This window comes from Dama dama, chromosome 29, assembly GCF_033118175.1.
Source record: "Dama dama isolate Ldn47 chromosome 29, ASM3311817v1, whole genome shotgun sequence".
In the NCBI taxonomy this organism is placed as follows: domain Eukaryota; kingdom Metazoa; phylum Chordata; class Mammalia; order Artiodactyla; family Cervidae; genus Dama; species Dama dama.
Window position 1 is genome coordinate 69720776 of NC_083709.1, and position 27056 is coordinate 69747831.

At 46.8% G+C, this 27056-nt stretch overlaps 1 protein-coding gene across 1 annotated transcript in view; it reads right to left on the reverse strand.

The window, feature by feature from the left end:
- The window catches only part of GABBR2 (gamma-aminobutyric acid type B receptor subunit 2), a 358625-nt gene that overhangs the window by 93080 nt on the left and 238489 nt on the right, over nucleotides 1–27056 (reverse strand). Inside the window, exon 8 of the mRNA XM_061132246.1 lies at nucleotides 4911–4971. Within this exon, the coding sequence (XP_060988229.1) occupies nucleotides 4911–4971 (61 nt within the window). The remainder of the gene's footprint in view (nucleotides 1–4910; nucleotides 4972–27056) is intronic.

Here is a 27056-nt window from a genome sequence, read left to right on the forward strand (position 1 = left end):
AAGCCTGCATTTCATAGGCACCTTCTGAATGACAATTATGTCGTTAGATGGTGGAAGACCCCATTCTTTCAGATCAGGTGCTGAAGTATAAAACTCCAAAGTCGGAGTCCTTTATGCTGCAGAGAAGCAGTGCAGAATTCAAGCAGATTGTCATTCACCGAATTCTTACAAACGGGCCTAATGAAGGCAGGGGTGGTGAGCTAGAGCGGCAGATGCTGGGGTTTCACCAAGAACAGCATAAACAAGGCGCTAATCATGGCTTCGCTCAACTTCCTTCCCCTGCTGCAGATTCTGAGCCATGTTTAGACTTCGTTAGTAACATGGATTCTTTCCTCTCTTGTGGGGGAAAAAAGCGCCAATTCCCTAGTATTCATCCTTATCTACACGTGATTTGGTGCAAGTCAGCAAAGGCGTGGAGGGAGGGGTTCTGAACTTGGAGCTGAAAGGGGGTTAGGCCCACTGCACCCCAGGTGTGTGGTGAGGGGATCCTAATACCTGCCTTACCTACTGCCATGGGTGGATCCCTCAGAAGGGTGCCTGAGGCAAGAGAGACAGTGCATGTAATTTATTTGGGAGGTGATCCTTGAATACTCTAACAGGAGCTGGGAAGGTGAGGGAGGGAATGGAAGGGAGCCAGGGCAAGGTGCATTAACGAGCAGGTTCCTGAGAGCCCAGCTGAGGCTCAATTCCACGGGGACCTCGGACAGAGCAGACACACCTTGGAGTCCTTGGGAGTTTCCAACCAAGGGAGGAAGGACGCTGGGGGATTAATCCTCTACTCCTCATCCATCCCCAGCTCAGGGCTGCCCTGGAAGCATTCTCTCCCTGGATATTGGCCCTGCTCCTTGCGCAGGGTGAAAAGTACAGGTGCTGTTAATAAGACGATTGTTTGGAACCAGGAATGCTCAGGGACTACGGTGGGTGGGACAATGATGGCATCCGCCACACCTGCCCTCTAGGATTGTCCTGTTGGGAGGTAAGGTCCCTGGGAAGTCTTGAAAATGGAGTGAATGGAGGGAAGCCAGGAGTGAGGAAGGTCATGCTTGGGCTTTGAATCCCTCTCTGGATTCAAAATGTTTCACCCTCAAGAGGGACCAGGAGGTCCCTGACAAATTATTTTAGAGGTAGTTCTGTCTATCTGGCACTCCTAAGTTTGCAAAAAGAGTTCATTTCTCTAGCCTGGGACAGCAGTGGCCACCATTGTAAAGTAGCTTTGCTTTATGTTTCTGTTGTCAAGACCAACCGCTGTTTGTCAGACATTCTGCCTAGACTCAAGCCACTGGAGACCACGAATAAATGAACATGCTTTCAAATTTCCATGAGCTGAATCACTCTCCAATTCGGTAAACATTTACCAACTGCCAGTCAGGAACGAGGCAGCATGCTAGTAATGTGACTAGTTTCCTATCACCCAGAATTTATAGAGCAAGATCTCATACAGCCCAGGCCCAGGGGACAGGTGGGGTTGGCATTAGGGTCATCCATTTTCCAGAGAAGGAAACTGGGGCTTAGGGAGATGAAGAGACTTGCCCAGGGTCACATTGCTGGTAGACTTCAGAGCACAGGCTTGAATTTAGGTCTTTTGCCTGCAGATTAATTCAATAGACTTGTACCAGGGTCTACTGTGTGCCACGCTCTTGCGATACCAACCCTACAGTTCTGGAATCAAAAAATCAAGCAGGACCATGGATTCCTGGCTCTCCTTTTCATCTTTTCCCCTAAACTGCCTCCCATTTCCAGCTACTTTGTGTTTTAGTTTTACAAAGACGGTAACAGAGCTTCCTACTAAATGTTTCCTCTACAACAGATAAAAGGGTTTAGAAGGCACCAGGAACTTTATAAACAAGAAGCCAAAAACAGCATCTTTCAAGGTCTTCAGAGGGAGGGTGGGACGGGCCAACTTCCAAGATCCTGCCAGCGAGCACTGAGACAGCCTGGGTGTCTCTGCAAAGGTGTCACTGCGGGGCTGGCTGTTTGCAAGTCAGCTCTACTGTCCCCGCTTAAAGAGAGCAGGAGGGGAGGCAGAGAGAAACAGACAGGGAGAGGGAGGACGAAGGGCACAGCAGAAAACAGCACAGCGACCTCATTTAGAAGCCTTTTTTGAGGTCAATGGCATGAGGCAATTTAGGATCTAGCAACCCCAAGGTAGAGGTCAGGCCCACCCTCTGGGTAAATTCCAGAAAGGTCCCCGAAACAGTCTAGGCCAGCCTCTCTTGGAGGTGAACGGTGAGCCAGAGAAGTGAAGGAACGAACTCACTGTCCCAAAGCCAGTTCCTTCCCACGTCTGAGCCTCAGCTTCCCCTCTGAAGTCTGATGATAACCAGGAGCCCTTCCAACTTGGGCAGCCTACTCAGTAAATCAATGCCTCTCCATCCTGGCAGTAAGGCACATCTGAGATCCTATGAATTTGGAAAACTGTTGTGCTGATGTGAACATGCTCCCAGCACAGTATCCTCTGCCAACAAAATCAGTGTCTGTTTTAAAAACACGTAAACGGGGGTATCTGCAAGGCCCGGCTCTGACAGTCTATAAAAGCTGGACACAAGAGTGGCGAGGGGAGGGCACTTGGGCATAGGCGGGCATCTGCGCACCCAGAGGTTGGCACTCGGGGAAAGCTGAGGTCGAGTCCCTGCTATGACACCGGCCAGTTGGGTGTCCCTGGGTGGAACACCTCCCTTCTCTCAGTTTCTCCATTTATACCAAGAAGTAGTGGGGCGAAATCACGCCTAAGGCCCTGCACACATGACACCGTACATGACATTAAGTGGGGGAGCATCTCTAGGAGGCAGGCGGGCTTCCCACGTGGTGCGAGCGGTAAAGAACCTGCCTGCCAACGCAGGAGACATGGAGAGACAGCGGTTTGATCGCTGGATCCCGAAGAGTCCCCCTGGAGGAGGGCACAACAACCCACTCCAGTATTCTCGCCTGAAGAATCCCGTGGACAGAGGGGCCTGGTGGGCTACAGTCCACGGGGTCACAAAGAGTCAGACATGACTGAAGCGATGTGCACGCAGGAATCATAAGGGGCAGGCAGAGAACGTGGCGCCCAGAGGGTTTCAAGACGCCAAGGAAATGTGGATTTGCCCCAGGTAAGTATCATAATTTTTGAGTAAAAGCTAATCATGATAGCTACTACTTGCTGAGCAAGAAAGACATGCACACGTTTCTCTGTGCTGTCTCGTGTAGCTCTTCCCACATCCCAAGACGGTAGATAGGACCATATCCCTGTCTTACAGATGAGTTCCCTGGCATGTGACTCAGAGCGGTGACTCGCGTGCCTATACACCTGACTTGTGCTCAGGAGGTTTTCAACTCACCTCTGAACTGCTGTTTGCTACAATGCTTTCTTTACAAATGCCTAAGACCAGTCACTGGAGTTGGCGTCTAATCCTAACATTTAGGGGGAAAAAAGGCAATAAAACTGGCATTCACTTGTAGCTGTGATTGGCCAATCAATATTTTACAAAATATTCTCCCAGAACGATATAATTTGAGAACTGGAAATGTGACAAGAGAATTTAGTTGCAATCACTCAAAAAAAAAAAGAAAAAGTAAGTATATCTTTGCCAAGATGCTTACATTGTTCAGCCAATGAAGAAGTAAGACTTAACAAATGGAAAAATAATTACGTTTGCCTAAAATTACATCTTTTGTGCACAGCAGAGAGCTGACATGCGTTTCAATTATCCGCCACAGGAAGACAGATGGGCAAATCTACAAGGTCGCGCCATGGAACGGTGGTACCAGAGAACACCTGATTGATCCAAATCTGGTTGAGATTTGCCTGAATGGATCTGAATGACTCGATTTCATTTCTTGCTTTTCCCGGATGATTCTGGGATCTGCTCAAAATGAGTGGACGCAGGAGGCACTGCTCATTTCTGGATTTTCCAGAAACATTCAGATATTGAAAAACATCGCATTAATGAATGGTCTGTCTCACGGTTCTGCCTAACAACCCTACTAATGACCATAACAGGCTGAATCGAGGTTCCTCCAGGCAGAACACCTGGCCCCGTTCCTCACAGATGCCCTCTGGGCCTCCATTTCCTCATGGTCACCTGGGGAGAGTTGTCTGAATGGCTGCTGAGGTCCCTTCTGATTCTGACAGCAGGAAAATCCAACAAATGATTCGTTTTCTTAAACAAAACAAAACAAAACAAAACAACAATAGTTGTTTTGCAAATAGTGTGTGTGGGATGATTACAGATTAAAAGGGACTAAAGAAACACATCAACCAAACGCAATGAGTGGACCTGAGTGGACTCCCTGACAAACCAACTAGAGAGTCGTTTTCAAGATAATTAGAGGAGCAACAGACTTGGAATAAACATATTAAAACCTGTTAAATGCTGAAGGTACAATAATAGTATTGGGGTGATGTTTTAAAAAGTCCTTATCTAGTAGAAATGCATACTGTGATATTTATAGATTGAAATGAGATAATGTCTGGGAGCTGTTTTAAAACATTATAGCAAAAAATGGAGGGGATGGGGCGAGTCAAGATAAAGCGAGACTGGCAAAAAGGAGGAAACAGTGAAGCTGGGTGACGGGCACGTGAGGCTCACTGTGCTATGATCTCAACTTTAGAGTCTGTTTGAAAATCTCTATAATCAAAAGAGAAAACAACGCCAGATTCCTCAGGATCCTGGCACCGACCTAACTCCCCGTACACTCATGTGCCTGAGTCATGTGGAAAGACTGAATAGCCCTGAAAAATAATGCAGTCAAGAAAAAATATTCTGAATAAGTTGAAACTAATGTTTTCACAGAGTATTTTCTATTGACTTTGCCTTCTCTTATCTGGAACATTGTACTTTCATTTCTTCTGACATATTTTATTGCATAAACATAACACCTCTGAATATACAATCCATCAGCTAGAAAGAATAAGCATCAAAAAAGCCTACCTTGAAATTGAGTAAATTTAATGGTCCCCATTCTCTCCCCGTTCCGGAATACAACTTGACCCTAAAAACAAAACAAACAAGAACAAAGAAGAAATGCCATATTAGCCCAAACACTGGTGATCTCAACTGAAATTCATTAATTGTAGAATGCAATTATTACTGGAGAAAGAGCAGACTCCTGAGGAACCACAGATGCAAAATTAAACTAATTGGTTTTAGAATGGTTGTGACTTTATCTGGATAATTTGAGGAGCACAAAATAACGAAACCAACACATGTATATTAAGGCCAAGATATGCACCATCATTATCATCATGACTATTTATTAAACACCCATGTGCCCTGTGTCATCCCAGGACAAGGTCTTCCAGGGTGGTTGGAAAGATGGAGGAAGAGATGAAGCCAGTGGAGCCTGGCCCTGGCTCTGCTCCTATGCCCATAAACATGTGGGTCTTTGCTGAGGCTCTTTATCTGAAGGGTCAGAAGGGATACAGGAATGCAGGGTCGAGGCCTATATATCTTATTAAGGACAGAGAATGTTTCTGTGAGTTCTTCGTGAGTGGTGATGTCAGCCCCAATTATAACTGGGCTATGGGGCAGCACAAAATTAAGCTTCTGGAGCCAGTGAGACCTGACTAGTATCACAGGCAGCTGAGCACCCCTCATTAGGGACCCCAGGAGCTAAAGACAAGAGTCATCTGCTGCATCTGCTTTGCTGGCTAATACCCGGCTTCCATATGCTGGGCTAAATAAGCCAGGAGCGTAAACAGGGGGTGTGGGCTCTCTTTGTCTATTTACGGTCCCCCTAAAATTCTGCAACCGAGCAAGGAAACTGACACAGGTTATATCAATGAATCTTTATGACACGCTTGAGTGGAAAGAGGGGACGATTCTAACTTTACAGATCAAGAAACTGAGATTGAAGGAGGTTATGCCAAGGTCATTGCAAGTGAGGCTGCTGGATTCAAACCCGAGTTTGATTTTAAGGCCTGGGCAACTGTACCGCAGCATGTTGTTTCTGATCCAGAAATAAAACTCTTCCATTCTTTCCATTAATGTGAAATTAAGAAAATGAACTGTCTTAAAGGTACACAGCTTTACGAGCACAGTTATGAGCTTGCATCGTCAGGGAACAGCACAGACGATACCACGGATTCTGTGCAATTCTCAAGAGAAAGTGACAGAAAGTACATGTCTTCCCATGGTGGAAATCCAAAGTCTGAGGCCCTGAAGATTTTGGAACAAAGAGAATCACTCAACCTGTTGTCGGAATGAGAGACACCTTCTAAGGCTACTTTGACACCTTTTTGAAATCCTGAAGACAGCTGTGAGTAGTATCAGTTTGAAACTAACGCCCACCGAATTCTATATTCAGGTGACGGTAAGCAATTCCCTGAAGTGTGAAAACACTTCAGCGTAAGGTGAGACAGGAGCTGTGATTTTATTTCTAGGGATGATTGAAAAACACAGAACATCTTCCAGAGGATCACTTTTATGCAAATGGACCACTTTGCAAGGGTAGAAAGGATGCAGATACTGTTCACAAGACATTTCTTTGACAAAGGTGGACATCTAACTAATTCACCCATCTTCTGCCAAGCTTTGAGGAGCTCCAGAGAGCTCTGGATATAAAATGTGGACAAATTCCAAAGAATCTTTATTAAATGAAAAAAGTATATTGAAAGGTATTCCATGTGTGGATGGAATAATACTGGAGTGGAATACAGGATGGGAGTGAGAATCTCCTTTCACTTTTGGGTTTTCTTCTTTTTTTTCCTTTCTCCTTTACTTTTTAGATAAAACTAATTAGTTCATCTTGGAAGTGAGGTCTGTCATATTTTATTTTTCTCACAGTAACTATGTTTGTAAACAGGAGCTCCTCCTATCTCAATTTTTCAGGTAATGCAGTGGAAGGAGGTCAGCGTCTGAGCCTCTCAAAGCTGGATTCAGGGCCCCCTCGGGCAAGTGCCTGAGCACCTGAGTTATGGACCTAGCACAGCTCCTGGTCTTCAAGAGGCACTCAGTAAAGGGTACCAGTAATTTTTATCTAAACACACTTAACAGCAGAGAGCTGAAATAAAAAAAAAAGATTTCAAGCACCAGGAAGCTTTACATCCTTTGGGAAGACATTCTCAACATCACATGATTTCAGCTGGCAGAGGGGTAAACTGTTGGGCCCTAAGCCAAGGTGACGTCACAGCTCAGAAACGCCAGCCCCTAAGTGACTGAGTTTCCAACCACACGGGCCACTGTGCGCAGTCAAAGGCGGAACGCGGAGAGCTCTGTGACTGTGGTCACGGACAGTCACGTGGCCGTGTGGGCGGGCGACTGGCTATGACCTAGGTCTGTGCCAGAGGAGGGCGGCGAAGCTCGCCAAGCCCCCTTCTCAGGGATTCGGCACGTGACCGTGGCATCTGCTGGCCGACTCTGCTAACTTGACCATGGCCGACTGGATGGGGAACCAGTGTCCCAGCCAGGCCCAGCTGGATAAGACGACGCGAGTGAGGAGGGCCGCAAGCCAATCAGGTGATGTTCATGACATTCTGCCTGATGGATGTCCTCTGCGTGAGCAGGTGCCCAACTCACGATATCCCACAAATGTTTACCTGCTCCGGGCCGAGTCCTCTTTTAGGTGCTGATTTCTGCTCTCAGAGACCTTTACATATGATCAGGACAGACAGGCAAAACGTGTTCACCAATAAATGAATGAGGTCACGTCAGTCACGAAAGAGCGCTGGGAAGAAAATCAAAAGGCAGTGCCAGGGTGATGGAGAGAGTCTGGAGGCGCACACGGTCAAAGAATCTGCCTGCAATGCAGGAGACCTGGGTTTGATCCCTGGGTCAAGAAGATCCCCTAGAGAAGGAAATGGTTACCCACTCCAGTATTCTTGCCGGAGAATGCCATGGACAGAGGAGCCTGGCGAGCTATAGTCCATGGGGTTGCAAAGAGTCAGACATGACTAAGCGACTAACACACTTTCAGGGAAGGCCTAATTGAAGAGGGGACACAAGAGCTGAGGCCTGCACGGCAAGAAGCAGCTACTCCAGGCGAAGGGAAGGGCCAAGACAGAGGCCCTCGGGTGGGAAGGATCAGAAAGGGCCAGCGGGGGAGCGAGGCAAGGTAGGCAGAGTCTGGGGGCCCCGACTGGGCTCTGGAGGGGATGCTAAGTGCAATGAACAGCCATGGGGGTGGGCAGCCTAAACAAAGAAGTAATGTGATCTGATTTAAGATTTGAGAAGATTGCTCTGGGTCTCGGACAGAAAGTGGGAGAAGAGACACGGGAGGGAGGCTCAGGCATCTGGTCATCCAGGTGTGAAGCTCCAGAGACTTAGACTATGGCGGTGGTCACACTCTCCCTCTGACCAGTTCAGAGCGCGTCGCCAAGGTGCCTGAGCACTGTGGCTGGGCAGCAGACACTTCCCTTCTACTTCTGTCCTCTGGGAGGGGATGTGGTGAGCACCATGGTGTGTGACCAGATGTCCCCAGGATACAGACATATTTCCCTAGCATCTTGGCTGCCGCTGGGTTGCTCAAAGGGTGATGATTAAGGTTAAGTCCCTCCCTGGGGGCAGCCTACATTCACTGGTCAAAGTGAAGGCACACAGCGGCTTGAGTCCCCTTGCTCAGGGCAGCTGTGAAGGACCGTGGGCTTTCCAGAGGTCCCCTGGGGTGACTGAGGCCGGGACGGCCACTGCACCCAACTCAGCTCGTTGCTTCCCTGATTCTGCTTCCCTTCCTTTGGCTTTGTCCCGAGAGCCTCCCTGATAAATCTCCTGTATGTGGATCTCTGCCTCAGAGTCTGTTTCATGGGTAACCTGGCCTAAGACATCTGCCATCAGGTCACTGGAACAATCTCTTTTTCACAAACCAAAGGAGCCTGAGTGATAACCAGTAATGGGTTAAAGTCTGCATGGCAACTAGACCCTTTGGTTTCACGGTGGCCTGGCATCCTAGCCAGGGAAGCCGGGCTGACTTTGGTTTCTAAAACCCCAGCTTGATCAGGGATTATTCTCTGCTCTTCTCCCCACACGCATATTCTTTACGTACAGAGAAATGCTGAGACTCTCCTTAGCTTTTGTTGCATGCGGTCCAGGCTCTAACAGAGGATCATCCCATCAACCTGAGACCAAGCCACGTGATGCCTTACATTCCAAAGCAGTGGGGTTCGATAACTTTGGCTGGGGTGGGGGCTGGGATCTGTTGGCTCCCAGTCCACGCTCACTCTACCATGTGCCCCTCTGTGTCACAAGGGCCCACAGCCCAGAAACCACACTCCCCAGAAGCCCCTGCCAGGTGGTTTCTATTTAGGTTCTGCTAATGAGAAGCATTCACAGGGGGTTAGAGAGTGTGCAGCAGGGAAAAGCTTTTTTCATTCTTGTTGCTTCTCTGGTCGCAGCAGCAGGAGCTGAGTGACTGCAGGTGTCCAAGGCCCCAGCAGCTCCGCACCGTGAGTGTCTGTAGCGGGGCTCCGACTAACTGCTCAGTAGCAGTGCTGGGGTCCCAGCGGCAGCAGAAATTGCAGTGGCAGGAGCCTCAGAGGCCAGAGTGCTGGGGTCTCCATGATTTTATCTGCATTTCCAGTCTGCTCTGTGGCCACTTAAAGACTCCGTGGAGGTTGGAATCCATTACCAATCAGCACGCAGCCAAGAAAACAGAACGTACCTCGGGCATGTCAGAGGCAGTGGCAACACCGGCCCACTTACTGCTCCTGCAGCCCAAGGGGCCTGGTCATTTTCTGTAAATACTTATCTCTGGTGACAGCGCCTACCTGATTTGCTCCTCCATCCCTTCCAACAAAGTTGGAACCAGTTCCCTGTATTAAATCTCCCTCTGAAATGCCTGAAGTGCTTTCTGCTTTCTTGACTGCGTGCTGATTGATAACGGATTCTAACTTCCAAAGGAGCTTGTCAGAATGACCACAGAGCTGATTTGGAATGCAAATAAAATAATGGAGGTAAAACCCCAAGTGGATAGTTTATAAGGAATTTTCTTCTTCCTGAAAGAGATGTTGCTCATGTCAAAGACAGCAATCTGTTTCATAAAAGCTGATCCAAACAGTCCAGGTTGAATTGGGACCAGTAAAGCTGAATTTTCTTTTTTAGAGGAATCTTCAGAACACACAGGATAACATATGGAAAAAAGAGTTTAGTTTCTGCATTTACCAGACAAGAGTAAATTAGCCATCAGTGTGACCTTGAACAGTCATTGAATGTTTCTGAACATGAATTCTCCTACTTGAAAAACAGGAAGAAAAATACTTCTCGGGATTGTCTGTGAGAACTAAAGAAGACAATTATGAAAAAAGCAAAACCCAGAATTGCCGCACACAAAGATTAACTCTTATAATCCTCCAGATAATCTGAGTTTGCAAAATTCCACCATGATGTCAGTTGAGAATCCCCAGAAAAATCAGGGGAGTAAAACGTACACTAAGGATTCCAGCAGTCAGTAGGACTCAGTGGCACCCTCTTAGAAAAATCAATTCTGCTTTCACTGTTCATCTTTAATGTTTCACCACTAAGCATGAAAGAAATTTATTCCAACAACAGTTTATGAATTGCACAGGCCAAGCCCTACATTGGAAATTTTTTTTTATCTCTTTCAATTTTACATTAAAGGGCAGGGACGCCCTGCCTGGAAAATTATCTGACGTCGGGCTGGAGCCGGAGGCTCCAGAGAGGGAAGACTTGCTTGGCTCAGCCTAATCTCATGGAACTCTAGGCCCACTGAGGGACACAGTCTCAGCCAGACACACTGCATTTAGGGAAGGCGTTCTGTCTTTAATACGGCTCTGACTGCACTCTTGTCTCTGGGCAGTTGTGTTTGTCTTTGGGAGGTGTGAGCAAACACGATCAGCTGAGTGTTTGATTTACGCTGTGCGGAAACAAGATCTGCCCTGACGTGCCACACAGACAGCAAAACCTCTAAGGAGATGGAAGCTGGAGGGTGCTGGGGGCCCTGGGGGACCCAGCCCATCACTGTCTGTGTGGATGATTCAAGACCACTGTAGGCTGCACAGCTGCGAGCCCTTCACCTGGGACAACAATGCTCTCAAATGAATAACGAGGACTTTGAGAAAATTTGGGGGTTACACTGCTGGTCAGATTTTCCATAAAGAGCAGAGCTTCTCATCATGTAGGCTTGAAGATGAAGGTGTTTTCTGTTTCCCAGGGGATGACAGGGCACAAAAGAGAAATACCGAGAAACTGGGTATATCTACCCACATGTTCCGCAAAGGTGAAAAATACTCCTTTTTCCCCTACATGGCCCTTGGGCTATAAGACAAGGCATATTTTGCATACTATTTAAGATTTCTTACAGAAAAACGCTTTTGATAGACCTAAGTCTTGAGGAAAATGTGATGTATCCATTGAGTCTTCAGCAGCTGGTTTTCGGGGAACTAAAAGGAGGGGCAGGATGGGAAGGGTGCCCTGTCCACCGCCATCCTTCTGCTGGTGCCATTAAATGCAGGGGCATCCTTCTGCGGGATCGTGATCAGACGGCCCATAGGGCTAAAGTGGTGTCCAGCCACAGAGGGAGTGGTGGTCTAAGGCAGGGTTTAGTGAAGTGGAGAACAGTGGAGACCAAGAAAAGGTGGCTGGCAGGATGGCCCAAGACAGGTGGGGCCAACTCTCTCTTTGTAATGACACAAGAGTCAAGCTTATTTAGAATAGCAAACTATCAGATATGACCAAGATATCCAAGAAATAAGGAAACACTGAAGTAAAGTGAGACAGACGCCTGATGAAATATTATGATACACGCATTCAATCAATCAGCTCTGTTGAGCACCTATATGTCAAAGCTGGGCCAGGCAGGCACTGGATAAAGAGTGAGCAAAGGTCATGTGGTCCGAGAGTACACGGAGTTTGCAGTCTGGTGGGAGCTACAGACATTAAGCAATAAATACACTGATAAATATATAATTACAAACTGCAATAAGTGATACAGAGGAGAAGAACAGGGTAGTGGAAGAGAGAACTGCAAGACCCCGATTAGACAGGGGAGCAAGGAGCACTTCTGGAGAGATGGCATTTGCATTGAGACCTGAAGGAGTTAGCTAAGAGTGAGGGGAGAGTTTCCCGGGAAGAGGAACTGCGGGTACAAAGGTCCTGAGGCAGGAAAGAGCCGGGGAAGTGGGAGGAGCTGAACCAGAGCCAGAGGAGCTGAGGGGAAGGAGAGCACGGAGTGGAGTGGGCAAGGCGGTTGTTGTCAGTCGCTAAGCTGTGTCCAGCTCTTTGTGACCCTATGGACTGCAGCACTCAGGCTTCCCTGACCTTCACTATCTCCCAGAGTTTGCTCAGTTCATTCTCTGCCACCCTCCTCTCCTTTTGCCCTCAATCCTTCCCAGCATCAGGGTCTTTTCCAATGAGTCAGCTCTTCACATCAGGTGGCCAAAGTATTGGAGCTTCAGCATCAATCCTTCCAATCAATATTCAGGGTTGATTGGTTGTTCCTGGGTTGTGGGATTATGGCTTTTTTGTCTTTTTACTTTTCAATATTTTCCAATATCCTCTAATGAGCATGCATTATTTTAATAACAGGAAAACTTTATTGAAAGGCTATTATAAGGAGGCACATTTTTTACAGATAAAAATAGCAACATCATCACCGACAAAATAATACTCCCTCTTGGAATAGATTAAGTTTTACTGACAGCTTAGAGTTTTCCTGAATAAGAGCCAAGGATCTGTGCAAGCATAAGCACATTTCCCCCTCAACTTAGGAGAATGGAAAGAGCAATGAACAAGGGGTCTGAGAGGCAGATTTGGGCTGTGCGCTGCCATTTTCCAGAAAGGGAAGCTGGGGCAAGCCCCTTTTCATCTCTGTTCTCAGGTTTTTCTCTGCAGAACATGCAGTGATAACAATCTTTAACTTATTTTTAGCTCTGCTAAAACACTTGTGTATGTTATCTAAGATTTTTTTTCCTGGGGTTCTCCTTTATTAATTAATTCTCAACAACAACCTCAATGGAATGCACTACGCATTATTATTATCATCTCCATTTTAAGGATAAGAAAACTGAGGGCCAGAGAAGAAAGTTGCCTAGGGTCACATCCAGAGGCAGGAGAACTGAGACCCACCCTACTCATGTCTAATTTCAAGCTCAATCTTCTAACCACATACTACCCGGCCTTCCTTTCAAAAACGAGTCACCGATCAGAAGATTAGCCCTTTGTGGGAGTGAGAGTGAGTGGGCTCGGGGGAAGGAGGAGGGGTGGAATAGGAGGTAGGTAGAAGAAGGAGTCAAGAATGTGTTGGTAACTGTGAAACTGGCTTTTTGGGGTGGGGGCTGACCTGTAGTGTTTGCCAGTTTCCATAGTATAAATATTCTCACCAAGGCAGATTTCGAGTGATCGACCATTAACAGCTGGCTCCGGGCGGCCTGCAGGAGCTGGTTCCAGCACAGTGGCCTGGTCAGTCTTCTCAGGAATGTGAAGCTGAAGAGAAATTCAAATGCCTACTTTTTACTGGCTCAAGGGATGGACGAGAATCTCTTCTTAAAGCGGGGGCGGGGGGGGGGGGGCCTTCACGCTGCCCTGGTCCACTGGGCTCTGGGTGGCTGGGCCTGGGACTCCGAGCCATGTCTCCCAGCCGCCTTGCCAGCTCTGCCAACAGCCAACCCTAGAGCGAGCGGAAACTGGGAGGAGACACAGACGCTACTGTACTGGATCCTTGACACTTGCTAAAGGGGCAGATCTTAAGTGTCCCCAAGACTGAAAAAGAAAAGAAAAACTAAAGATAAAGAAAAGGTAAATCTGTGACGTGATGGCTATGTTAAGTGGTGATCATTTTACAATGTACTCATACATCCAATCATTAGACTGTACCCTTAAATATATATCATTCCTATTTGTCAGTTATATCTCTATAAAGGGAAAAAAAAAAAAAGAAAAGCTACTTTGGCTGCTGGGTGGAAAATGGATGGTTACGAGGGCAAGACTTGAGACAAAGAAGCCAGTTAGCAGCTGATGTGGAATCCAAGTGAGAGATGAGGGAGACACAGGCAGAGAAGAGCTGGGAAGGAGATGGACTCCTCGGGGTCTAGAGGCGGCTGGGATGTGAGGCGTGAGGAAAGGCTTTTCGATGCGGTGGTGCCACTTCTCACCAGCACAGCTGGAGCGGGGATCTGGCGGGGCCAGTGCGTGGGGTCCTTGCCCGGGTTCCTGGGTGAGTGGCCATGTAGCTCTAACGCCAAGCATCATGGAGCCTCCTCTAAGCTTTTTGCCCGCACCCTGGTCTTTTGCAGATGCAAGCATCCCCACGATTAGAAATATTTAATTTTGCTTTACTATATGTTCTATTTTTGTTAAATAGATTAGTCTCCACAAGGAAAACCAAACTGCTGACCAGTCGACCTGAAAGTCTGAGACATGCAGTTTGCAATCTGTTGGAATCTTCACTTTAAGCCAGGTGGGCTGCAGACTGGCCTGGGGGCCAGAGACAGAGTTCAAATGAGGCAGCTGGTACCGCAGCAGTCCAGGCAGACCGCCAGGGGGCTCGGGCTGCAGGAGGCAACCAAGCAGAAATAAGGGCACAGACTGGAGAAATAATAGAGAAAAAATGGTCAGGACTTGGTGACTCAAGGACCAGTGTTTCAGAAAGGGTGTGGGGCTGGGAGGTAGGCTGCTGAGGTTCTAGCCTGGGATCCTCCACTCGATTTGGTTGTGATCTCTCCTATTATATAAAGAGAGAAAATTTATATTATCTGAAAGCTGGGCTAAGAATTCCCCTTACAGAGGGAACAAGCTTGAGGTAGAGAGGAATCTTGATGAGAAGAAAATGTAGGAGAATATCTTCAAAGCCTAAGGGCAAGGAAAAACTTCTCAAACAAAACTTCAAAAGGACAAACTATAAGGTAAAAAATTTGATTAATTTGATTATATCAGAATTGAGCGTTTCTGTTAGACAAAGGCCGCTGAACAAAGTCAATAGGCAGATGACATAATGGAAGATTTTGTAAGGTCTACAATCAAGATGATATTAACATCCAGATTGGACACAGCTGAAAATTAACACTATATACAAGCAGCAAATCCATCAGAAAAATGGGCAAAGCACAAACAAGCAATTTACAAAAGGCGAAACCCAGAGCAAAGAGGCACATGAAAGGATGCTCAATATCATTAGAAGTCAAACTTAAATTGATGTCATTTTATACAAATGAAATGGCAAAAATGAGAAATACAGATCATGCAAGTACTGGTGAGGACTTGATAATGACCTAGTGGGTCACTGGTAGGATGTCATAGGAGCAGATGTTCTGAGCAGCATCTGTCACTGCTTGGTCCAATTAAGCGTCCACACACCCTCTGACCCAGCATTCCACTCTTAGGATACAGCCTCAAGAAGTTCTCATGGGGGACTCAGAAGAGTGCTAATTATACACATTACAGTGTGTGTGTGTGTGTGTGTGTGTGTGTGTGTGTATGTGTCTGTGTGTGAGAGAGATGGAGGTGACCTGGGGAGAGTCATCAGCAACAAATTAGGTATACAACGAGCAAAATGAATGGATGCATACGACTTAATAAAAAAGTAAGAAGAAAAGATAACCTATAACACAATACCACTTACATAAATTAAAAACACACACAACAATACACATTTTGCAAAACTACATACAAGAAAAAAGGTATATTTAGATTTATTAGAGTGCCTGTTGTGGAGAAAGGGGGGTGGCAGAGGAGAATGGGGATAAAAAGGAATGAATAAGTGAATGAAGAAATGAAAGAGTTGGGCCAGTTCTCTGCAACCGAAGGAGGTTAAACAAAATAAAACAGAACCTAGACTTTGTCTTAAGGGCATTAAAAGCCAGCTGGAGTCAAAGAGGCTTGTGGTATGTTCATTTGTATGTTGTTCATTCATCGCTTCTCGGCCTTTTGGCTAAGATCCAGTGTATGTTGTTCATTTCGTCAGTCATTCGTACACTCATTCACTCATCAGGTATTGGGGACCTTTCTCCCTTGGGCCAGGCTTGCTGGGCTCTAGGGACAATGTAGTGAACAAACATATTCCTGGGCTCTGGTCCTACTTGCCAGGCTAGGTAGTAAATGGATCCAAGTTTGGGTGAACCAGGTGGCCCGCAGGCCTGGGGATATCGCCATCTCCCATTTCTTGGAAGAGGAAAACGAGGCTCAGTCCGGTGAGTCACACGCCCTGGGTCACTGCTGTGAGATGCAGACCTGGGCTGTGAGCTCCGGTCTGCAGACTCTGAAACCTCCTACTTTCCCTCCTGCCCGACTACAGCTCTGCCCTAGATGGGCTGTGGTCCCAGACTCAGCTGCCGTAGCTTACTCACTCAAGGAAGGCCTGTGAAGGCTTCAAGGAGGAGGCATAAAAGACCCAGGCTGGAACCTTCCAGCTAAGTCACTCCTGAATTCCTGACTCACAGAAACTGTGTGAGATAATAAAAGTTTATTGTTGCTTTAGGCAACTACATTTTGGGATAATCTGGTATGAAGTAATAGATAATAAACACAAGGTCACAGGAGGAAACAATTCACCCTGAATGGTTCAAAAGGGACTTTATTAAGGATCACTTACGGAGCGAGGGGCAGATTAAAGGAGCAGGCAAGGGAAGGTTATGTGCCTGTACACTAGCAAAGGCGTGAGCTGTTATTTGAAGGCAAAGAAGGCGTGTCGGTGGAGCTTCATGAGATCGGGAGACACAGAGAAGACTCAGCCCTGGAGGAAGGGCACCACTGTTTCAGGAGGCGCAGCCCCCAAGTGGTGGTGGCAGAGGGGCCCCTCCCGCCCTCAATCTCCTGCCCATGTTCTCCACGACCAAATTCAACCGGAAGCCCAAGGACAAGAGACCCTGGGTGACCTACGAAATCAGCCTCGCAGGGCACAGAGAATGGTGGAAAATGGGTCCGTGGGAGGGAAGAAAAAGAGAAAAAAAACCAACAGAGGGATCTTCTAGACTCTACTCTCGGTCTTGAAGTTTTGTGAGGCTGAGTCTATGCAGGGCTGGATTGCATGACTTCAGTTCAGTCGCTCAGTCGTGTCCGGCTCTTTGCAGCCCCGTGAACGGCAGCGCACAAGCTGGCCCACAGGACTCGGCCCGAGCCAAGCCCACAGCCTGGCCTCCGGCTGCAGTGACTGGTTCAGGGATGCACACACCACCCAAGACCGCCAATCAAGGCTAAGAGGGGTCTCCAGGGCTTTTGTTGGCACCTTTGGGGAAATGGCTTCTCCACCCCCACCACCCCAGGCTTGGTGCTGCGATAATGGGAAGAAGCAGCAACAGGGCAGAGGCTGAGGGCGGAGCGGAGAAAGCAGAGCCAGAGATGGAGAAACGAAGATGCCTCGTCCTGAACCTCACAGTGGTCTTCGGCTAAGCACGGCTTTCAATTACTTGCACCAGAAGAGTCCTGAATGAAACAGTCTCACCCATAGCTTTGATGATCTTCGTGGCCCCTCCCTGGGGTAGGCTGGGCAGAGGTTATTAATTCCATTTTATAGATGAAGAAAATGAGGTTCAGTTCTCTTTATCACTTGGCATCCAGTTCATTTAAATTCATAATTAAGTTCATTACGCTAGCCTAGGTCTTTGCTGTATATTTTGTCCTTACATTGTACGGTTTTAGATTCCTGACTTCTGTTTCAGTGGCCTCGATGTATGTATGCCTATTATTGAAAGCCGCTGCAAACTCTTTGTAAGTAGATGGCACTCAGTAGTGATTTTGATCAAACAAGCAAGCAAAGCGTGGAGATCTCCACGGCTCTCCTTCTCTGTGCAGCTCTCTCCTCTCTACTGCTCTGCCTGCAAATCCCAGCCTCCTTGGACGCTCTCAATTCAAATTTTCAGCTCCCCTCAATGTGGAGAAGCGTCAGCCAGGCTCTGTTTGCCTGCCCCCTCTCCCCACGTTGTGGCCTGGAAACTCTCCAGGCAGTAGGCTGGGCAACCATAAAACTCATGATCTTTGCGTCCCTTCTTGCAGAGGTCACTGTCCTCTGTGATCTGTAGTCCAACGTCAGAAAACTATTGTTTCACACCATCTGAATGTTATTTTAGTTGCTTAAGCGTGCATGCATGCTAAGTTGCTTCAACTGTGTCTGACTCTGCGACACTATGGACTCCTCTGTCCATGGGATTCTAGGCAAGAATATTGGAGTGGGTTGCCATGCCCTCCTCCAGGGGGTCTTCTCAACCCAGGGATCGAACCTGTGTCTCTTATGTCTACCTGCACTGGCAGGAGGGTTCTTTACCACTAGCACCATCTGGGAAGCCCAATTGCTTAATGCAGGAGGGTCTATCCAGACCTTGGATATTATTTCTCTATCCTGACCAGAAGTAGAAGCCCCCCTCCCGCCGATCCAAGTGCTCCAGACACGCTGCCCCTAGACTCTTGCACTGGCCGCCCATTGCCTGGATCACTCTTACCCCAGTCATTGCACGTTTCGGTCTCTTACTTCCTTTAAGTCTTTTCCTGTATGTTACCTTCCCAGTGAGGCCTCCTCTCACCATCCTGCTCCCCTTCCCCTCCACTGGTGGCATTTCCAGTCCTCCTTTCTCCTGCATGTTTTTCTTTTTCTTTTTTTTTTTTTCTGTTTGAATAGCAAGCATGCCTTCTAACCTACGATATAATTTACCTATTTACTGTGTCCATTATGGACTGCCTCCTTGCACTAGACTGTAAGCTCTCTGAAGGATCTCTGTTCACCTGCTTCACGGCTGTATCCCTAGCTCCCAACACAGTAGCTGGCCCAGCGTAAGTTCTCACGAATGATTCATTAAATGAATAAATGATTGAAAAGATGACAGAAAAAAAAAAACCCATGAGCACTGTCATTAAGGTTAAACATTATGATGCGCATGGGGGAGAGCTGCTAGCACCCCTTCCGAGTGAAGATCAGGCTGAGGAGAAGCAGCTGGGAATGCAGCTCAGAGCCTGGGGTGGGGGGTGGGACTCCTCAAATGCCAGGCTGTATCCTGTAGGCAGTGGCGGGGGGCCATGGAAGCTCTTAATAAGTAATAACACAGTCATAGGTTATTCAGGAAGAATAATGTGGTGAGTGCCCAGTGAGAGCCAGAATAAATGAGCGGCAAAGGGGAGAGAGGAGAGAGGCAGGACTGGATGTCAGAGGCAGCAGAGACTGGCAGGGAGGGAGGAGTGGGGCTGACGCCTGGAGACGGCTCTCTGGGAACACGGCTGGTGCGCTAGAGCAGACTCGGATGCCAAGGATCCCATGGAGGGAGGTGGGCAGGGCCGTACAAGGCTCCTGGGCACTGGAGGCGGCAGACAGAGTGCCTGAAGCCTGGGCACCATTCGCCCTTCCCACCGTGTGAACGTGGGCAGGCCACACAGGCTCCTGAACGCTGGTTCCCTCCTCTACGAAACAGTACTGATCACATCTCCCTCAGCGGCAGGGCTTGCTCCCTGGACATTCAGTACCTCGGGGATTTAGTCAATTTTGGTTCCTGTTTTGAAAACCTTTTCTCTTACACTATTTCAGCATCACAAGAAGCCTGAGAGATCTGAGAGGCCCTTCTCTGATCACTTGTCAGACAAGGTCCCCCCACCCCACAGATGAGCTGAGGTCCACAGCTGTCCAATGGAGGGGACGTCTGATGAATCCCGCTGCCTATTATGGTTGCTGCTACTCATAAAAACGGGTAGGAAGCAAGAGGCCAGGGAGGAGATGCCAAGCTGGACATCTGCTCCGAATCTCGTTTCTGTGGGGCTGCGGTGGGGGAAACTGGACTCCCTTCCATTACACTGGAGTTTAGAACCTCAGGATACCCTGTTCACAAGAGACTTTAATTCCCAGGACAGCTGTCTAGTGGCTAAGGCCATTAAACATGGATTACTGAGGCAGCTCTTTATAAGCTAGTTGATAGGATGACTAGATTTGAGGACAAACGGAATTTTTTTGTGCATCTCAGAAAGCACTGGAGAGCCTGCACATACTGCAGGGACCCGGCCAAACTACTGCAGGGGATTGACAGTGGTTATGGGGATTAGCGATCACTACATATGGCTTCCCAAAGATCCTGTGTGCTGCAGGGAGAATCTAGGTCACTGTTTTATCACATACTGTGGGCCTGTTCTAATATACACAGGAGTACGTGCATGTATAAGATACATACGCACTCATACAAAATCATGCACTCTTCATCCATGTACACTAAGAGGCTACAAGAGCTGATCAGTCACAAACAGTAATTAACTGTACACACCCTGAGCCCTCCAAACCTCAACAGCCCTCCAAAAGACGTTTTCAAGCCAGCCTATACCCTGTGTTAGGGTGTGTAACACCCTATGTAATTTTTATTATACATATTCAAGATGAAATTGCATAACATGCCCTCAGTTAACTAGACTCCAACTAGCGGGGATCAACTCAGCAGAGGCTGGCATGGAGGAGAAAGGAGATGGAGTCAGTTCCTCCAGGCCCAGAAAATTGAGGCCCACACCAAGGCAGAACATACTGAAGGCCTCTCTGACATTTGCTCCCACCCTTTCTCCCCTATCTGCCCCGCTCTTTTCGAAATTGAATCACCAAGCAATATATTATAAACAATCTATGCCATTAGATATTTTCCCATAACAACTATTTTTAGTGGCTGCCAACAATTGTACTGGAAAGATGCATCGCAGTTTATTTAGCTAAGCCCAACCACTGGGCCTTTGGGGTTATTTCCAGGGTTTCCTCTGCCCCTACTCTGACAAACCACACCGTCACGAGCACTCCAACTGGCCGTGTCTTTGCTCACGCCATGACTGCTTCCAGAGCAAAAACTCCCTTTGCTAGAAGGACAGTATTTTAGGTCTAAGGGGATATAGTCCTCCTCACACAGGGATGGACAAGTCTGGGTGCTTCTTTCTAGAAAACATTTTCTTCCCTGCTCTAATTATCTCTGATTTTCCAAACCCAACCTGTTCTTTGAAGTCAAGCCCAACTGTCTAGACTAAAAGTCTAGGCCACTGGCCCAGGGGCTCCTTCAGTATTTAAACCAATAGGATATGAGTCACGAATGTCACTTAAAAGACTTCAGGAACCAAAACTAGTTCATCACAGGAATCAAGTGTTGTTTCTGCAGCATCAGGAGGGACGATGGCCCCATCCAGTTTTCCCTGGGCCACCGTGCAAATTTTCAGCTTATCTGGTGTTAAAATGTACAGGATATTATATAGTCTATATACGAATTTTTTTAATTTACTGCAATAATCTTCACAGTGTATATAATTTGAGAACCATTTGGTTCACAACAGGAAGCAACTGCATGAGGAGCACGTACTGGATCACCCCCTTTCCTACCATAGCTGGTCTATAACCTCACCCCGCGGTTCTTCTCCTGACACGTGCCTCGCATCCACCTGCCTCTCTGTGCCCTCCACTGCCGTGGTTGGCACCTCATCCCTGCAGTTGCTCTTGCCTCCTTCTCCACTGTTCCTTCCCACTGCAGCCAGGGGAAGCTTCTTGAGAAGAGCAACCAGGTTCCTGCTGATCTTGGGATAACAGGCACGACATGACCTGTCCTCCACCTACTCATCTTCCCCACACCCAGGCTCGTCCCATCCCACCCTCAGCTCGTTACATGGGCTTTCTGTTGCTTTCTCAAAGGTGCCCCCACCTCAAGGCCTTTGCATTGATTTTTTTCCTTTTTCCAGGAATAGCCCTCCAACCTTTATGTAAATATCTGAGACTTTTTTGAGGTTACCACTGGTAAGGTGGAGGGGACAGCATGCAAACCTAGGTCCAGGGACTGGATGTCCAGCGCTCGTTCTGCCACTCCTAGCTTCCTCTCCCAGCCAGCTAAACACACACCCAAAGGAGTGTCACTTCAGTTTTGCCTGGCATTTCTCTCAAATGCTTTCAGAATCATTTTTGCAACTGAAACATCTCTCAAAGGAAGAAAACTAGTTCATCACAGTAATCAAGTCTGTCATAGAGGATGTGTGATGATGTTTGAAAATATAATCCTATGAACATCAGAACTGACAACTCTGAAACATCTCTAGGCTAAGTCTGCTAATAACAGTCTTTAGCATTCAGGCTGGCACTCACATGGGTTTGGTGTGATACATTTCACAGCAGAAATGCCCTAACAAGGAGCTTCCTCAAAGAGTAACTGGATAGAGGACAGATTTTAATGAGGCCCAGTCCCTGAAAGGGTGAAGTGTGAGGGAAGAATAAAGGCCTGAGATGAAACATGGATTTCTGTGTGAGTCCGATGACAAGTGGGACCTCACATCAGAAAACGTGGCAAACACTTTCTAGAGAGGTCAGGACTTGTACAGGAAAGGAGTCAAGATGTCAGGGCTATCACCTCTGAAGATCCTCCCGGAAAAAAATGTGCTTTGATTAGAATGAAGCAGACACATATGAACTGCCAATGCCTCTTCTAAGTCTGATATTCACTCATTCACTCCTTCTCACCCACCTATCCACCCACCAACTTATCCACTCATTCATCTGTGTCTATCCACCCACCTGCTCATCTACCTACCTATCACCTACCCATTTATCAATCCATCTGTCCACCTACCCACATGTCTATTCATTCAGTCACCTACACATTCGTCCATTAATCCATTTACTGATCTTGCTCCCTCTTTCTCCCGCACCCATTCATCTACATCCATTCACCTACCCACATATCCATCCATCCACTCACTTATTCACTTGGCCATCCAACTACCTGCTCATCTGCCCAGTCCTCTCACCCATCCAACTGGCTAGCCAGTCTTTCCTGTATACCTACTATGCACTAAGCCCTGAGGAGATGCTGAAAGAGGCTGGAGACAGGAGTGGTCAAAAAAATATCTCCGATGTATTTGTCCCTTTACTGTCAGCTGGAACTCAGATACAGGCCAAGCTGTGGACCTGAGAACAGAGAGGTGAACCTCAGACAGACGGCGCCCTCTAGGAGCGGGCAGCAGAAGCCTCTGCTGGAAAGCTAGCCAGCTGCCTGGGAGTCAGAGCAATGGCGCAGCAAGGAGTGACGGGAGGATTTCCACTCCGCGCTGCGTGGGTTCAAGGGCCGTGTTTCCACGGCCACCACAGGCAGCTCCACCTGAAGAGCTTGGCTCGTGCCTGTTGAGTGGACACCCACCCCCTGAAGAAACCCATTTTACTACTAATACCACACCGATGTGGTGAAAGGGGATCAAACAAAAAAGGCTATGAACCCTACCACCAAAAACTCGTGTGTACAAGGACAGCACCATTTGCTGCTTGGATAACTGCACATGCTGGCTGAGGGAAACAAAGCTAAACTGCTGGTCCATCTCTCCCTTGTTCTCTCTCTCATTCTCTCCTACTCTTTCAAGATTCATTTCTTAACCTTTTAAGAGGATGACCATAGTGCCTTTCAAGACAAAGTGAGGATAAATCATCATACATGTTCCACCTTCACAATTTTCAGCCATCTGTGCTTTTATTAACTACCTGCCTTTTAAAAAAAAACTAAAAGAGAAAAAGAAAACATATCTCACTACCTTAAATACCAGCTACACTTTTACAGTACAGATTAAAATCAAACAGAGCTATTAAAATAGAGTATAGGTCCTCAAAAAACTAAAAATAGAAAAATTACCATATCATTGAGCAATTCCATGCCTGGGTACATACCATAAGAAAATGAAAACAGTGATCCAAAAATATACATGTACCCCAGTGTTCATAGCAGCATTATTTGCAATAGCCAAGATAGATATGGAAGCAACCTAAGTGATCATCAACAGACAAATGGATAAAGAAAGTGTGATATATACATATATACAAACATATATGCATATATATATATATATATATATACATGCACATATATACATACACACACAATGGAATATTATTACTCATCCATTAAAAAAAGAAATTCTACCATCTGCAACAACATGGAGGTATCCAGAGGGCATTATGCTCAGTGAAATAAGTAAGACAAATACACTGTGTTGTTACTTACATGTGGAATCTAGAAAATAAAATGAATGAATATAACAAAACAGAAGCAGACTCACAGATACAGAGAATAAGCAAGTGGTTAGAAGTGGGAAAAAGGAAGCAGGGAGAAGCAAGATAAAGGCAGGGGATTAAGAGGTAGAAACTAATATATATAAAGTAATTGAGATATTAGGATACATTGTATAATACAGGGAAATACAGCCATTATTTTATATATAATAATTTTAAATGGAGCATGATCTGTAAAAATATTGAATCACTATATTGTACACTTGAAACTAATATTGTCAATCAATTATACCGAATGTTTTTTTTTAAAAGAGCGGAGGCTTGGGTACCAGCTAAGACCATCCCCTCCGCCACCTCCGAGGCACCGTCAAGGGACCTGCCGCCAAGGCAGGCAGCCTTGAGTCCTTCTCAGGGGCCTGACCAGGCTGGGCTGAAACGATGGTCCAGGCCAGATTCCCCCTTAAGCCTTTGCTTCATCTTTACTCCTGAAGAAATGTGTTTGCTGAGTTTTAAACAGAAAAGAATGGTTCATGAAGTCTTCCAAAGAGGAAATTTGAAAAAGATAAAGTAACTTTAAGTATAATTTTAATGTTAATGTAGATGTTAAATGAGGAACTATGATATTGGGCTTATATGTAAAATCTCCTTTGAAAAACAAGTTTGAAAACTAGTGGAATAGACTGATAAATCGCTCTACATGCAATGAACGTGAATACCCATAAATCACCTTTAGGAGTGTGTGTGTGTGTGTGTGTGTGTGTGTGTGTGTGTATGACTGTGCCGCTGTGTCTATGAATATGAGAATGTGAATTACCAAAGACAGCAAGAGCTGCAAGAATGTAACCGAAGCAGTGATGTGGCGATTCACTAACCCCGATATCTCCTGGAAAATTAATTATAGGTGCTTGAGGGTCTAGAGAACTGTGTGTCGTTGGTATCCAAATGGATCCTTGCTCATTATCCTTGTGCTAATTTAGGGCTTACTATGGCCCAGGCATTCTGCCTGTCTAAATCTCTTTAATCCCCCAAACCCAGGACTTCCCTTGTGGTCCAGGGGTTGAGACTTCGCCTTCCAATGTAGGGGGTGCAGGTTTGATCCCTGGTCGGAGAGCTAAGAGCCCACATGCCTCATGGCCAAAAAACCAAAACATAAAAAAACCCCCAAAACCCAGAAATTCAATAAAGACTTTAAAAATCGTCCACATCAAATTAAAAAAAAAAAATCCCCACAACCCTTTAAGGTGGGCCCTATTGAGGGTCTCAGAGAGGCCACTGCCATGGGGAACTGCCTTACCTAGGGACACATCTCTCCTGGGCCCAGCCATGGCCAGTGGCTGACTGACAAGAAGATCCAAAGGCTCATGCCCCGCGCCTCACTCTGGACAGTGGTGAGGGCCATCCCGGCTCCAGAACTCCTCTAGGATTGGCTGTAGCCTCAGCTGCAAACTTCAGATCAACTTCTTGCTCTGCCCAATCCTGCCACCCTCACTTCCTTACAGTATATTTCCTAAGCTCATTCTTCCACAAACCTTCTACATCTAAGACTCTGTCCCCGAGTCTGTTTATAGGACGTCCAAACTAAGGTGTCATCCCATTTCAGAGATGTGAACCTAGGAAGTCTGTCTCCAGAGACCATGCCCTTAAAGCATTTCACACTATTGCCTCTTAAGGAAGACAAAAGTGGGCACCTCCCTGCATCCAGTCCCTTCTGGACTTACCCCCACCTCCACTCCTTGCTCCACAGTCTACATTGCTCTGTTTAGACTCCAGGTCTCTTTTATTGTCATTTAGTCACTACGTCATGTCTGACTCTTTTGTGACCCCATGGACTGCAGCCGGCCAGTCTCCTCTGTCCATGGGATTTCCCAGGCAAGAATACTGGAGTAGGTTGCCACTTCCTTCTGCAGGCGGTCTTCCCGACCCAGGGGTCAAACCTGTGTCTCCTGCATTGGCAGGTAGATTCTCTACCACTGAGCCACCTGGGAAGCCCCCGGGTCTCTACTCACTGAAAATTAATAAAATTTCACTAAAAATTGTCGTCAGGAGGCCAGAAGGGGGAGCTCTCACACACAAATCACTCATATTATTCACTCTCTCAACATCCCAACAGGAAGAGACATACCTTGTATCTCTGGCAGGAAGCCACCCTAGCTTACTATCACCAGCAGGAAAGAAGATTTCTCCTTGCCTGGCAACAGGTCTGCCAACGAGAGACTGCCACAACTCAGCCCATAAAAAGCCACTCTGATTGGAACTCCCCACTTCCTTCAATGGACTTCTGTTTATAACGGCCACTTCCGACGTCCCCTTCTCTATAAGAGTTCCCTCCCCCATGCTGAGCTGGACTTCCATGTGGTTTGCCATGGTTGCATGTTCTGAACTGCAGCTCTTTGCTGCTCCTATATAAACCCCTTTTGCTGGTAACGGGCTTCTTGATTGTTTTAGGATAACATTACCAAACACTGGTTTAAGCAAGAATTTTAGAAAGCTTGAATTCCACTGAAAAAGAAGAAAGGGGGTGAAACGGCATTGCAGTTCCATGAGAAAAGGAATCTTTCCAGCTTCTTTCACCCCTTTCCCACAGGGCTGGCCATTAGCTTGGCAGGCACAGGGGTTACATCCAAGTGTGTGTGAGTAACCCCCGCTCAAGTACACACAGGCTGAGCGGGCGTCCATTAGCGTTCAAAGCTTGTCAGCTGAAATTTACGTCAGCTGTCCTGCCCTGACCATAGACGACGTCCCTCCTGCTCAGCAAGCTCACAGGCTAACAGCCCTTGACACACACTGAGAGGCATGCTGATCCGATGCAGAGAGAAACGCACGGCGGGTGTTAGTATTACAGACCTATCCAGATTTGTTTCCCGTACAGGATCTGGGTGTATCTTTATCTAAAGATTTTCCTTAATAGTGGGGATACCATTAATGTCTAACTATATTACTTACTTTAAAATGTTTGCTCACTATTTATATTCTCAACATTTTAAAATGTACATTCTTAGGTTTCTGTATTGGAAAGGCAAGCAAACTTTTGCTGGGTTAATAACTGTTTGGTTGGACACAGCTTGCAAATACTATAATTTCCCTTTAAAATGACTTAGCAAATAACTTATGATATCTTGACAAACACTTGAAAATAACTAATAAATATCCCCGTAACAAATCATAGCTTTAAAATGATCACACCTAATGGGGAGCTATTGTTCAATGAGCACAGAATTTCT